This window comes from Oryzias latipes, chromosome 1 (genome assembly GCF_002234675.1).
Source record: "Oryzias latipes chromosome 1, ASM223467v1".
In the NCBI taxonomy this organism is placed as follows: Eukaryota; Metazoa; Chordata; class Actinopteri; order Beloniformes; family Adrianichthyidae; genus Oryzias; species Oryzias latipes.
Genome location: NC_019859.2, coordinates 2,186,026 through 2,201,751, shown reverse-complemented (window position 1 = coordinate 2,201,751; position 15,726 = coordinate 2,186,026). Strand labels below are relative to the sequence as shown.

The window sequence follows — 15,726 nt, the reverse complement described above, 5'->3', positions numbered from 1 at the left end:
CACAATACTCTTACTACACACACCACATTGGTACGTTCCATTTCCATGATGTTCCTTGAGGTGAAGAACTGCAAGAACTGCTTTCCTCCACTTCTCTCTAAAAACCTTCCGCAGGCCAAATAACCGTAAAACCTGCAGCAACCATACGGGTCATGTGACTAAAGCTTTAGAGCCACTGCAAGCAACCAAACTCCTGGATGCCGTCAAACTTCTTTCAATTCAAAAATAAAAAGACAGAATTATTGGTTGGAAGCCATAAGATAAATTACTGAAGAGTTGAGCTCCATTGGAATAAAAAAAAAGATCAAGTTATTGAAGAAATCATTGAAGAAAAAAGGTTCAGAGCACTGTCTAATGGATCTAGATGACCCAACTGCCAATGTTAAAGTGCCTAGGATAGCACAAGGGTAGCGCAGAAGCTTCTTCATTTTTAGACTGAGGCATGAGTGTTGATTCTCCCTCATACTTTAGGGGGTGGTATGCACTATTTCAATAATTTCACCGGTAATAATGTAAACAGAAGAGCTTGTCAGCACATTGCTGTTTACATGTTTTTCTTTTTCATTTTTGAGTGATTGTCATGCATCAGCTTTAGTGATAACAACAGAGGGAAGTCGTCTAAATCTGGTTCAGGACCGCTTCTGCAAGCCGACCGCGGTACACTTCGCTAACTTTTGCCCAAGAACAGAAAAAATGGATCACAGCAACCAAATAATGATGAACATTTAAGTACATGTGTCTTTTTAAAGATTTATTGAACTGGTTGTATAAGAAATATATTTAAGTCTATTTTGATGCAAATGTGTGTTTTTTAAATTAGAAACACTCACAGCGAATCCGGAAATTATTGATATCCTTTCTGTCAAAATATGTTCAAGAGGCATCTTTTTATTTATATTTATACAATAAAGTCAAAGTTTGCCAAGAAAATGAAGAATTTCAGGGTTTACTCTTAATAAATGTAAATACTTTTCTGTATTCTATTTTAGCTGTAGCTTTTTCCATCCTGAAACTTTGACAAATAAAGCTCAAACTCAGAGTTTATTTATTTGTATAGCCCGGTTGGAAACACAAAGCGCTTAAACATAAAAGCAAATAAAATAGGCATAAGCTATGAAAATAGTTAAAACAGAAAACACAACACAATCACACTGAGTTTTCACCCCTCCCTCACCAGATTCCTCCCTCCACCCACCCAGTTCCCCCAGTAAAACCCTGAAAAGAAACGTAAGAACTGCATCAACAGCACCCCTGCAGGCGGAACAGGTATTGCTCCAGAACAATGGATCTTCAAGAGGAAGCACTGGAGAATATAAATAATAATAAGATAACAATAATGATAGTAAAATATAACCATAAAATAAATGAAATGATTAAAACATATCCTTAAATGTCATGAATATAACAACAACAAAGGTAGTAGAGAAATTAGATAAATTATTAAATAGATAAAGAATAAAATAATTAAGCAATTACGAAAGTCACATAAAAGCCAGATTAAAAAGGTGTGTCTTGAACCTCTTCTTAAAGACCTCTTCATTCTCTGCAACCCTGAGGTTCTCCGGCGGGCTGTTCCACAGGCCAGGACCATAATGCTGGATTGAGGCCTCACCATGTGTTTTGATCCCTATCTGAAAACCAGATCGGTTAAAATGGAAGGCCCAAGACCATTAAAACATTTATAAACAATTAAGAGAACTTTAAAATCAATCTTGAAATGCACAGGGAGCCAATGCAGCGATTTTAAAACCGGTGTGATGTGTTTCCTCCCTCTGATTCTCGTGCCGCTGAGTTCGGTTAGTTTTAGGTATGAAAGAGACTTTTTGGGTAAACCAGAGAGCAGGGCATTACAATAATCTAAACGACTAAAAATAAAAGCATCAGCACCTTTGTGCTGCAAGAGAGAGGAATGGGCGGACATAGTAAAACCTTAGTGAGCAGTTACATTTGATAAAATAGTAGTAAAGCAAATTAAACAATGTTCATTATAATTTAACATTTTATGGTACAGAAAACCTTTATTACTTTTTAAAGTTTATGTCATAATTATTTTTTCCCCCCTGAATTTCTCATATGTGCACGCCACATACACATTTATTGTGAGTTGTCAGTTTTAAATATTTCCCAGGATGTATCACTGTCTTGTTCTCAAATGTTGTGCTTGGGTGTCAAAGTTTATCAGAGAAAACTGAAGATTCTTTTAGAATTGATGTTATTCAGCTTCATATTTGAGGTGTTCTGTTAAATATTTGAAATAAAAAACTGTTTCTGCAATCAATGAAGATTCTCTTCAGATCATTCTGACTCCTCTTCCTCTGCAGAGTTGATGAATAAAAGGAAATTCTGTGCAAACTTGATCTTTAGTCTAAAATGAGTTTTGACATCCAACAGTCTGTTGATTCCTTTTTCTTCTCAAGAAAATGTAAATTTATTTTGTTCTTTCACTTCACTTTCTATATTCTAGCCTCTGTTTCCGTTCATGCTAATGATGGAAAGAGGAAGAGTAACTTCTGCAAACTCCTCCTCATCATTTACAGGATGGAAAGCAGCACTCTTTCTCTGAAACTCTGTCTGCAGTTCATGAACTCTGTGAAGAAAGGAACCCAGAGAGAGGAGACGCCATGAGTCTGACTGCAGCACTGAGAGGATTTGTTGTTGTTCTTTGCTGGTTTGCAGGTAAAAATCTAACAACCTTAATGCTGCTGAGACCTAAAGAAACCTGGAAGCAGATATGGATGAATGGATGGATGGATGGATGGATGGATGGATGGATGGATGGATGGATGGATGGATGGATGGATGGATGGATGGATGGATGATGGATGGATGGATGGATGATGGATGGATGGATGGATGATGGATGGATGGATGGATGGATGGATGGATGGATGGACGATGGATGGATGGATGGATGATGGATGGATGGATGGTGACAGCCAGGTAACAGGGCGACACATCTTTTTTTTCAATGAGACGAGGGAGCGCGGTAAGGAAGAATGCACAGCGGACCAGGAGCGCGGAGGAGCAAGCGATCTCTCATGTGGATTATCTGGACCAGCTCGGATTATTTTCCTCATAACGGAGTATAGTATCCCAAAGAGTTCGGATGGTCCAATACGACGATCAGCAGCTTCATTGACATGTGGAACGCGTTACAGCGAGTTAGGTGGAGCCGCCTCCCACCAACGCATGAGACTGTCGAAAACTCATCTGCTTCCAGAACATTTTCTTTTTTGTTAGCAAGAATGCGGGACTTAGGTTTGAACTGTGGGTTTTTTTTAATATATTGTGGATTTTGGGAAATCGGGTTTTTGGTGTTTGAGTGTTGGGCGAAGTGTTAAATGTACTTTTATGATTTGTCACTTTAGACCTATGGACAACTTTAAATGTTGAACTCCAAACAAAACTGCATCTGTATTGTTGGGGTGGAATCAGAACACAAAGTTATTCTATTTAAAAATCTCTGATACAAAACAGAAGAAAACATCAGTTTGTTTCAATTACTTGAGGTATTATTTTAATTTAACTCAAAAAAACCTTAGAGGTTCAATAATTTTTGGTGTTCATTATTTTTAGTTGTTTGTTTTTGGACATCAGTCTTTGTTTTGGTTTATTGAAGCCGGTCAGTCTGTCAATCTTCCTCACATTTCTAAGATTTGGGATTTTGATGCCAAACTTCATGAAAATGTGAAAACTTACTTGTTCTTTAAGTGTTAACAATTTGTGTAACTGTACATTTCCCATTGTGTATAAAATCTCCACACAATAAATCTAAACATGTTTGTGATGATTTTTCTGTTACAGCAGCGCAGAGTGAAGAAGGCTGGAACGTGAGATACTACCAAACTGAAATCTGTGTGAATAAAGGATCAACTGTGATCATGAGGAGCTATTATAATTATCCAGCAGAGATAAACAGAGTAAGAACTACTGTTGAGAAAAGCTTCTGGTTCATCAGAACTGGAGCAGAACCTGTGGATCTAAAAGAAGATCCAGAATACAAAGATAGAGTGACGTACAGCAGAAATAGAAAGAGCTGTGAACTGCAAATCTATGAAGTGAGAGAGAGGGACTCTGGAGTTTATAAGTTCAGATTCATAACAAACCATGTGACTGGACGTTACACTGGAGAACCTGGAGTGAGATTAACTGTCGAAGGTAAACTCTCATCAGATCAATATTTATATCAATTTAATTGTCTAAAAGTGTTTGATGTTTTGTGACTTTTTGACCAATCAAATGTTTTTTTTAGAATTGATTGTCTGTCAGATCATTTCTTCTAAATCTGATTTATTCTGAGCTTAAAAAGCATCCAACTGTTTCCAGAGAACACAGAGAAGACTCTTCCTGAACTTCAGGGAGCTGCAGATCTCCTCTGACCTCCTTCATTGTTGTTGCAGACTTTCACTAACATCCATGTTTTCTTCATATTCCAGAGCTCCAGGTTCAGGTCATTTCCAGATCAGACCACCAGGAATATTCAGACCTTCAGCTAAAATGTTTCAACAAATGTGATCCAGATGGTTTTTACAGATATGTCTGGTTCAGAAACGGAGAAGAAACCAGATCAATGATTCTGTATAAAAACAGTCAGATGTTCCGACGCTGGACTTCTTCCACAGACAGGATCTCTTGTGCTCTGAGTTCATCAAAGATGCATCGTAGTCCTGAAGTTTGTGAGTTCACTCTGCAAAACTAAAATCTTAAACAATATACACAAACAGAAGGATCTTTATTTCTGTCTATTAGTCTCTGGGAAAGATTTCAGTTACTTTTGAATAAAAAAATGGATTTAATTTTAATACAACATTTTTTTATAAAAAAATAAATTAAAAGAAATCCGATTAAGAGTTGATGGAAGAAAAAAAATGCTTGTTTCATTTTTTTATGTTTTTGAATTGAAATCAAAAACCATAATTTGAAATTCATTTTCGTATTTAAAGACTCAAAGTTAATAAATCTAATCAGGAAACAAAAACCTTCAATGACAGAGAGAAAAGAGGAGTTTTTCAGAGCAGAAGTTTTATTCTAAAAGCTTTGATCAGACTGGGATCTTGTTGGTCTTCAGCAGTTCATCACATTAGTTTGTAGTTTTCTGTCTGGATTATCTCTAACAAACTGATGATGAACAACTGAATAATTCTCTAATTCACTTTTTAATTTACTTTTTCTGACCCACCCTTGTTCCATCTCTCCCCTCTTTCTTTATTCATCTCAAAGCGTGGTGACAGAAGGTCAGAGTTATAACCATGACAACGTACAACTCTTTTCTGGAAACTTCTGCCAGGATTTTGGTGTTTTTTTTCTTCTTGTTTCTGTGTATTTGAAATATTATATTTTATACTTACATGCTATAAAGACAAGAGATGCAAATAAGCCTGTTGGTTTAGATATTTTCATGTAAATGTTTATGAACCATTTATGAACTTCAATTTTAATTACTAATCAAATTAACTGATCTGAATTTAAAACCTTGGAGACACATTGATATAAAAATGAGATAAAATATCAGATCAGTTCTTTCTCCACACATTTTTCAGAAGCTTCTGTCCATTTCTCCTAAAAATAACTTTTATGTCCAGATCCTCCAGAAACCTCCTCTGTGTCTGTGAGTCCCTCCGCTGAGGTCCTGGAGGGCAGTTCAGTGACTCTGACCTGCAGCAGTGATGCTAACCCAGCAGCTAACTACACCTGGTTCAAGATGAGAAATTCAAACATAAAAGTTCTCTCTGTAGGTCCACAGTTTGTCTTCAGTTCCATCCAGTCCACAGATTCTGGAGAATATTACTGTAAAGCTGAGAACCAGCTGGGTTGGAAAATATCATTCTTTACACTTGAGGTGAAATGTGAGTAATTTTGTAAGTATTATTATCATTATTATTTAACTGCCAACTTGTCTTACTAGATACCTTTTAGGACCAAATCCAGATATACATTTGAATAAAAGCGTTTTGTTTGTTTTTAAACAAAAACATTTAGTTTCTCCAAACTTTCCTCTCTTTTTTCAGATGCTCCAAAAAATATCTCTGTCTCTGTGAATCCTCCTGAGATCCTGGAGGGCAGTTCAGTGACTCTGACCTGCAGCAGTGATGCTAACCCAGCAGCTAGCTTCACCTGGTTAAAAGACAACCAGAACCATCTTAATGCTGCAAATGTTTATCATCTTCCCCTCCATCAACATAAACGACAGTGGGATCTACGTGTGTAAATCTGAGAACAGACATGGATGGATCAACTCATCTGTACACGTTGATGTTCTGTGTGAGTTCTGAAAGAAAAACCTTCTGATGTTTATGATCAGAGACGTCTGCTTGTTCCGGATTTAGCTCAATGAAAACGTTTTTTTACTGATCATCTTTGAGTTTTATATATTTTCATTCTCAAGTTTTTACATTTGAATAGTTCTGCTGGCATTTTGACATGATGGGAACTCATTTGAAACCTATTTTTCCAAACTATGTAATTATAATCCTAAAAATGTTTTTACATTGTCTTGTGTTGGTTTATAGAGCTCCTAAGTGATCCTTTTTGTTTCTTTTATCACCTGAATCATTCAACCAGTTTGTTCGGTCAAGATTCTGGTCCAGGACTACTTCAGACTTAGAAATAGGGTTATTTTATTTATTTATTTCTTTGCCAAGCCCCCACATGAAACGGTCAATGTGCATTTGTGAATTTATATTACATTTTTGCTTGAATGTATATTTGTTGCATGCATTTGTAAAGCAGTCTGTGTGCATTTCCAAATTATGAGACTGAACTGGCCTCATAGATTTCTAAATTAACAAGATTTCCTATTAATGCCCATCTTATTACGTCTGACTTTACATCAAAAATTAGTTTCAGAAATCTCTCCTAAATTATTTTGTACTCATGACAACTGTTTTGTAAACCAGACACTGATTTCATGTGACCTCAAATTCTGTGTTGATACCGATGTTTTTTTGGTTTTTATCTTTTTTTTTAAGACGAGCCGGTTTAGCTCGTGTTGGGTTGCGGCGCCTTCCATCTGTGAAACCAGAGTTCAAATCCGGGCTGCTCCCTGTTCCCTTTTCTGCTGCTGTGCCAGTCCCAAGCCCGGATTAATTGAGAGGGTTGCATCAGGAAGGGCATCCAGCGTAAAACATTGTCAAGTTAACCATACAACTCATTCTCAACTGAGAGGTTGTTTCGCTGTGGCAACCCCTGATGGGAAAAGCCGAAAGAGAACGATGATCCTTTTTTTTTAAGACACAGACTTACTTTTAGCAGATAATGTTACCCACCACAGCTGATTTCCAGTCAGTTTTGTTTTAAGTGTCTAAAGACACAAGACAGGAGAGTTGAACCCTCAACCAGCTAATTGCTAGATGGCTGCTCAACCAACTGAGCTACACCCCTTTACATCTTCACCTAGACTCTAAGTTCCAACTTATAAGACATCAGTTGCTCCAGTAAAAGACAGTTTGTAAATATGCCAACATTAATGCAGTTCTTAAGGTTTTCTTTGTTACTTTGATCAATGTGTTTTTCTCTAGACGCTCCAAGGTTTCCGTCCGCCTCCATCAGTGGGTCTGGACAGATCCTGGAAGGAGATTCAGTGACTCTGACCTGCAGCAGTGATGCTAACCCAGCAGCTAACTTCACCTGGCTCAAGGAGAACAAAGACTCTCTGAAATCAGAAGAACAAATGTTCACCATCAGTGACATCATAGCAGAAGATGGAGGGCTTTACATCTGTGTGGCTCAGAACAAACTGGGGCAGCAGAACGCCACTGTTCAAGTGTCGGTTGGATCAGGTAAGTTAATAATGGCGTCTACGTGACAAAAGCTGCCATGCTGCTGAATTCAATCACTTTACCATGACGTTCCAGACTTCACTGTAGAATCTTTGAACTGACTGAACTTTTGATGAGCTCAAATTAGTCTGTCCCACTTTCTCTTTGGAACTAGAAAAGTTTCATACAGGAAGGCAAAACTGTCCTTTGATTGATGTTCTGGGGAATTGTTGGTGTTAAATAATCAATGATCATAAAGGTTGTAAATGTGAGTGTTAGCCCAGCTAATGTCTGTACCCAGCTGGGACCTTTCTGTGTGTAGTTTGCATGTTTTTTCTTCTCCATGTGTGGGTTTTCTCTGTGCAGGACGACTTCCTTCCACGGTAAAACTATACATCTTAGGTTAGTTAATGTCTTTAAATTGTCACTAAGTGTGACTGTCAGTTTGTGATTGTATGTCTCTGTCTGGCCCTGCAGACCATCCAGAGTGAACCACTGACTGTATCAGAGAACTGGACTGAGTCAGTGTTGAGTCATCCATAGAAAATGGTTTCATTCTGGCTCCAACCAGATGAAGTCAATTCACTCGGTACAATCACTCCAACTTATAGGTTTCCAGCTCTCACTGGACTGCTTGATGGTAACAGCCTAAACCAGGTGTGTTCAGTCAATCAGGATGTGGAATCACTTGAGTCAGCTAATAAGCAGCAAGCTGGTCATGGACGACTAGAAAACAGGCAGTTATGTGGCTCTTGAGGACCAGGGTTGACCAGTCCTGCTTTAGAGTAACCCATTAACTTATGAAGCATGTTTCTGGACTGATGGAGGATGCTGGAGTCCCCAGAAAACCCACGCATACATGGGGAGAACATGCAAACTCCACACAAAAATAACGATCCCAGCTGGGATCAGAACCAGGGTCTTCTCACTGTGAAGACAGATCACTAACCGCTGCAACCCTCACCATAACTAGGATTTTTTTCAACTTTAGATCTATCCCACTTGTTCCTCAGGTTCAGTGGGTTTAGTTGCTGCTTGGTCGATCCCTGCTGTTCTTCTGACTCTCATGTTCTTGGCTGTTTTATTCCTGAAGGTCTTCAGGTGAGTGGATCACATCCTGCAGGATTAAAGTCTGATTTAGTCACATCATGTATAATTTGATCATTTCCTCTGTGTAGAAGGAGATCCTCAGAAGAACCTTCAGTGATCAGGAGTCAGGATGAAGATGCTCAGGTCTTCTTTCTCCACACATCCTCCTCCCTGATCTTTCATTCTGTCTTTTGTGATCATTTTTTAAAATAACATTCCAGTTGTTGTGTTTTTCTTTAACTTTCATTTTAAATTGGTTTAAAATGAAAAAGTTTCTGTTTGGAATTTAAAAAGTTTACAACGTCTGTTTAATTTTATTGCAGTTTTGCTGCAAGGGAAATGTTCCTTCATCTTTCCAAACTATCACCAAACAAGTCTGTATTCAGACTGGAAAAGGTCGTTGGTCCGGACCGAGTCCGCTTAATTTGGTCCGGATTAAGTCCTGAACCTTGTGTTTAGTCTGTGTTCAGACTACCATCAAGCGGACTTTCTTGTTCTGGACCAAAGCTTGTAAACAAAACCACATGACTAAAGACATTCACCAGGAATTGTTAGGGTGGGGCAAAGTAACTAGAGAAAGAATGATGGACGTCCTGTACTTTACAATCCTTGTCAGGACAGTTCATTCAAACTTTATATTTCACTGATAATTTTGAACATCTGCATCAGGAACAACACTTTTTATTGCTACCTTGGTACGGTTGAGGCGTGCAGCAAGGCCGTTACTGAGGTGACGGCTAAGAAGAGACGCTGATAAGTGTTTATGACGTATAGATTGTTGGGAAAACCGTGAGAAGCAACGTGTATCAGCTTAAAAGTAGCTTTAATGAGTCTGAATTCATGCTACCAAATTTCTGCGACTTTACCTACTCTGTTTACATCCCATCCCATAATTCCCGGCTAGGATGTCTGTTTTAGTCAAGTTGTTCTGCTCTGAGCACAGAGCCTATTCAGATGGAGAAAAACTCAGAGCGAACTGGATCTCCTCTTTGATTGGAAATGAACTGAGACCACCTCCAAAGATGGGTCAGAGAGCAGTTCCTGGTCCTGGACCAGAGTCCACTTGGGTGTTTTCAGACTGAAGATTTGTTCCAAATTATCAGGGAACCAAACTCTGGTTCACTTGAAGCAAACCAAGTGTGTCCAGTCTGAATCCACCCATTCTTATGATTCTTTTTGTCAGAGAACCTTTTAGGGTTTTATTTGAAGGTTCTTAGAAGAATCATCCAAAGCTATATATTGATTCAATTAACATCAACTTGGTTCTTAAAGTATTTGATTCAAAAATCTCATTTGTTTTTCAGAAACTTGAAGGTTCGGGGCGTGACGGACTGACCTCCAGACATCCAGCAGAGGATCAGGTGGAGATTCAGTACGCCACCGTGACCTTCACCAAGAGGCAGGAGGATCCTCTCTACTCCAACATCAATCCAGTCAAAGCAAAGAGAAGACGGGACAGTCATGAGGACAAAGAGGACGTGGTCTACAGTGTGATCACATCATCCAGTAATCCAGTTGATGGAATGAATCGTCTGTATGAAATAAAAAAGTTTTCTCCTTTATAATCCAGACACATCTGTATGTTAATCTGCAGCTTCAGTCCAGGAAATGTACGGTATTTACAGCAATGTCTTCTTTGAAAAAAGATCATATTCAGTTTTAAATGTGTCTTCTCTGCATCAAAAAGTATTTTTCATGGCCAAAATAGCTGTTGTGTTTGCATTTGCATTTTATAATGTTTTTACATTCTTTATCTTAAGTAGGCTTATTGGATTGCACTTTTGTGTTTTCTTATAGATATCTAAATGTACCTACAGAAATGTATTTTTTACTCAATATTTTTTAGATATAAATGCAGCATTTAAAATAAAAGTTATGAGAAAAATAAACCTTTTAATAACTGTTATAGAACAAAGGAAATCCAATCAAAGATGTCTAATGTTGGTTTTAATGTTCATATTAATCTATACTCTAACCTATGGACTGTTCACAGAGAAACCCCCAGACAGAAAGAGACGTCTGTGGTGATCAATCATGTGTGTAATTAACACACATGTGGAAGACAAAAACAAAATTATTGTCAACCAAGAGATGATTGACAGTGACTCTGATTTAATAAACTTAACTGCTGACATTAAGAGGAAAAGAACTGTTTCAACACAGAGAGGAAGCTCATAGCCCTGGAAGTTTCTAAATATTTAATATTGTTTCAGTCTGTTAATCTATGTTTAAATACTTCTTGTATTTGTAATCTTTGAAACACAAGGTTTTATACAAATTGAGAAAGAACAGAGTGGAATCATTCCAGTTGCATTTAAAAAGAGAAGCTTAGACACTTCATGGGTTTTCTTTTCTTTTCCTCTGGTTCCACTAGAGGCAGATTGTAATTCAACATTTGAGAAGCTCAGCCAATCCTAAGTGAGAGATGGCACAGAGGCATTTCTTTAGAAAATAAAGAAAAGTATTTCCATTCACTAATCGGTTTCCACAGCAGAAATAGTAGCTAATTCAGTCACTCTACAACGGGTGGAGGAAGTAAGACCGCTCTGAGATCTAGTTTGCTCAGACTCCAGTTCATTGTTAGTGTAGCACTGTGTGATTTAAAAAGTCATTAAAACAGTTGCCCCCCATTTAATTTCATTTTGATCTCTGAAATAATCAGTAACATTACTGTTAGAACTACTTAAACTGTCAGTTTGTGTTTAAAAACGGTTTTGGCCAATGCCTAATTTCGCCAGCAGAGGGCGCTCGGTGCTCTATAGATCAGTAGCAGACCAGCAGAAGAAGTCAAGTGAATACGGGTTGAATGAGTCAGCGGAATGTGACCAAGTGCGCTCTTTTTGATGTTGTAGATTTTGCAGGTTTTTTTTTTCAAAATTAAATATGTTGCACAATGAGTGAGTTGACCCATCATTCTGAACCGTGTAACATTAGTATCGAAAGTTGTTATTCAGAATGTAGACCACATATTTTTCATGTTCATTTGCATTAATAGACTAAAATCTGTTGGCAGTGTAGTTGCATTTATGTGCAGTCGAAAACATAAAATTTAGCAGCCAATAGGACTGACATTGATGTGTGTGTCATGGCTGGGCACACCCATCCATGGATCAGGACCCCCCAGGACAGTCACTACCTGATCATTTTACTTTGACACTTGGTTCTGTTGTGGGCTAAAATTAACCTGCAGCTTTAATGATATAAAAAACTGTATTTTGGAATTTCTGTCTTTATATTTTTATTTTATATCATAGAAAAAAACTACCATGTAGTATTTGCTCGAGCCAGAACACACAGCAGTAAATGTTCAAATGATTTCTTTTCAGTAATGTCTTTATTTCTTTTTATTTCGACACAACAACAAAAACAATCGATCTTGCACAAATTGTAATACAACAGAACAGAAGGAAGAAAACTTGTTTTTCTGCCTCTTACATTTTTTTGGATAAACATCATCAGAGTAAAAATGTGTGCTTGCAGCAGGTGGCGCCAGAGTACCAATACTTTGCAGGATGCAAAGTATTGGTACAATCAAAAAGACCTGTAAAGTAGCATCTGAGAAGAGAAAAAAAAACAAGACATCTGCAATCATTCTGGGGGAAAAAAAGAATCAGAAAAACAAAAAGGCAGGCTGTTTGAATCGAATTTATTTTCTTATGTTTACTATTTGGGGAAAAAAACAATACAAAAACTCTGGGATGCAGACTTGATCAGCAGTGAATGATTCCATATTTACCAAAGACATTTGTTCCTTGATATTTCAGTGAGGAAGTTTTTCACTGCTAAATAGTAACACACTTTATCTGAGAATGTCTTTGTTTTTATCTCAACATTGTTCCTCTTAAAGTTTTCCATGAAGACAAAGCTGCTGAAAAGCAGGAAAGAACTGTTGGATGTTTGTTTGCAGCAGATGTGGAGATGATGAGAAACACTGGAGATCATTGTAGTCATCTGCTGCTCTCCATCCTTTCTCATCTTTAAAATGGGCTTAAAATCTCCTCTGAAGCTGGTCTGTGGTTAATGGACATGTTCAATAGCTCAGTGTCTGCCCTGAATCTGGAAGGTTGTGAGTTCAAATCCCTGGCAGAGTGATACTAAAGATTCTAAAAATAGGACCTAGTGCCTCCCAGCTTGACACTCAGCATTAAGGGGTTTGATTGGGGGGTCTAACCCTAGTGGATCTGCAGCTCACTGCTCCTGGGGAGTTGGAAGCTAAGGTACACCCCTAGATCTGTGACAGCCAATGGGACTTCAACTGTATCCTGATGTTCCATCAACAGTCTGCTTCCACTCTGTTCATTGGTTCCCACAGACACACCTGTCACTCACAGCCTCTCAGGTATGTGACGTGCTGCATCTCTCAACACACGACTGTATTCTCTGCATTTGAACACAGAAACAGGACTTCAACCACAAACTCATCCATGTTTGAGTCTCAGAGGCCAAACTGGAGTCCAGATGCTGCGTCTGTTCAGCTCTCATTACACAAACTTTGTGAAGCTGCCTGTCGTTCTTTTGTTTCTCCAGTTGTGTTAATCATTAGAAATCATTTAGGTGTGTGAGGGTGTCACCTTATGTTACACACTCCCTTCACCCATGAGCAAACCGACACACAGAAGGTGTCATCAGCCAAACCACCAAAGATTATGGACTTATTTCATGAACGTCTTTCTTTATTACAAATAGTCTTAAGTTTGCAACCTTCAGTTCCTGTTTTAAGGAAGGAAATGAGGTCAGCGGTCTGTCCCCAATAACAATAATAATAATAATAATAATAATAATAATAATAATAATAATAATAATAATAATAATAATAATCGATTTTATTTAAAGTGCCTTTCATGAAACCCAAGGACACTGTACAGACAAAGGTTAAAAATTGACATTAAAAGCACAGTAAATAAAAAATCAAAATCAAAAGTGAAACACGATCGGAAGGCAGAAATAAACAAATGATTTTTGAGTTTAGATCTAAAAGTTGGAGGATAATCTATGTTATGGAGATCAGGAGGGAATTCCAGAGTTTGGGAGTAGAGCAGCTGAAGGCTCAGCTTCCCATGGTGAGTCGGGCTGGAGGAACAGAGAGCTGAACAGATGGGGAGGACTGAAGAGAACGAGGGGGGGTTTTGATATGGATGAGGCCAGAGAGATAAGGAGAGGCCAGGTTATGGAGGGCCTTAAAGGTGAACAGGAAGAGTTTGAATGGGAATTTGGAGGTTATGGGGAGCCAGTGCAGTTGGTGGAGAACTGGGATGATATGACTGAAGGATGGGGTTCTGGAGATGATGCGGGCAGCTGAGTTCTGGACCAATTGAAGATTATTGAGGGTTTTTTGAGGGAGAAAGGAGGAGGGAATTACAGTAATGTAAACGGGAAGTGACCAGACTGTGAACCGAGACAGAAGCAGAGGGGACAGTGAGAGAGGGGCGTAGATGATTTATGTAACTTAAATGGAAATGGGCTGACCGAGTAATGTTATTGATGCGGGACTGAAAAGATAAGGAGTTATCTAGGAAGACACCCAGACTCTTCACCTGAGGGGAGGGGGAGACAGAAGCTGAGTCGATAGAAAGAGTAAGACTTGTGGCTTTGGAGAGGGTGGATTTGGAACCTAGCTCGGTTTTATCACTATGCGCCTTCTTCCTTTAAAAGCGGCAGACCAAACTTACCTCCAGTTTAACAGTTTGCCCTAGTCTTTAGTTTAGTGTAACCTTTTTAAAATAACTATAAGTTTTTTCTCTCTTCTATAAAACCCTTTCCTGCCTTCTGTTGTTTACCTTTTGGTCTATCCCTTCAGGGGTCGCCACAGCAAATCAGCTTTCACCAACCCGCACAGGTGGTTTTTGGCAGAGATTTTCCTCCTTTCCTGACACAACTCTCTCTAAGCATTCATCTTTATTGGTTCAAAACATGTTTTCTTTCTGCACAATGTGTCCTTCAATGTTAAAAAGATTCCTTCAGCAGATAAGAACAAGTCCTTAACCCTTGTGCCATTTTAGATGACCCCCCCCTTACATTGAGGTGTTCTCCCTACCATGACAAAGGTGGATAAAGGTGGAAAGAGTTCATGTAATCCATGGACACCAGTGAAGATCACAAATCATTGAAGAAAAAAGGTTCGGAGCACAGTCTAGTGGGTCTAGATGACCCAAATCCCAATGTTAAAGTGCCTAGGATAACAGAAGGGTTAAAGCATGAAGACAGAATTTTTGATGAGATCTTCCAGGTTTTTAGAAAAGCTGTAAAGAAAAAAATATATAATTATTCTAACAAGTTTGATAGTAAATAGGTGGTTATTTTTTCTTCTAAACTCACATTTTAAATTTATTTCTTAGGATGAGCAGGAACACAGGTAATCATATGTGCTCGGGCCAATCTTGACCTCAGCATATCTGCTCATTCCCCTCATTTGCACAGTCTGGAGCGCCCCCTTTGGCTCTAGCCCCCGGAGCAATGCACTGGTGGTTTCCCCCTTCCTCATACCCTGTGCTTCCACCTTGTTTCTAGTTATGTAAAGGCTCATTCAGTCATGCTTTACATTCAGAGAATGCAGTCATGTGTTGAGAGACGCGGCATGCCAGATACCTGAGAGGATGTGAGTGACAGGTGTGTCTGTGGGACACGCTAACCCAGAGGAACCAGGATGTAGTAGAACATCAAATACTCTGGACTGAGTTCAGTTGACGTCCTATTAGTTGTTAACCACCAGGTGTGTGAACAAATTTCACAGACCTGCCCTGAGGATCTGCCCTGAGCCGCTTAACTTGTAAATGACAAAATAATTTGTTAGGGGACTGAAAGCCAAAATAACAAGACCATAAAAAAAAAAGAAACTTCATTCATAAAAGCTACAATAAAATAGAGAGAAATTTAAAAAAAA

The 15,726-nt window shown here is 38.5% G+C and overlaps 1 protein-coding gene across 1 annotated transcript; it reads left to right on the top strand.

Annotated features, from left to right (window-relative positions):
- Positions 1-2,551: 2,551 nt before the first annotated feature.
- LOC105356883 (hemicentin-1) lies at positions 2,552-10,660 on the top strand. Its single transcript, XM_020706733.2, is given in 10 exon segments — positions 2,552-2,676; positions 3,805-4,158; positions 4,437-4,676; positions 5,583-5,846; positions 6,009-6,141; positions 6,143-6,261; positions 7,518-7,778; positions 8,771-8,858; positions 8,936-8,990; positions 10,151-10,660. Coding segments are annotated over 10 exon segments (1,830 nt in total). The 5' UTR covers positions 2,552-2,621; the 3' UTR covers positions 10,412-10,660.
- The last annotated feature ends 5,066 nt before the right edge of the window (positions 10,661-15,726 follow it).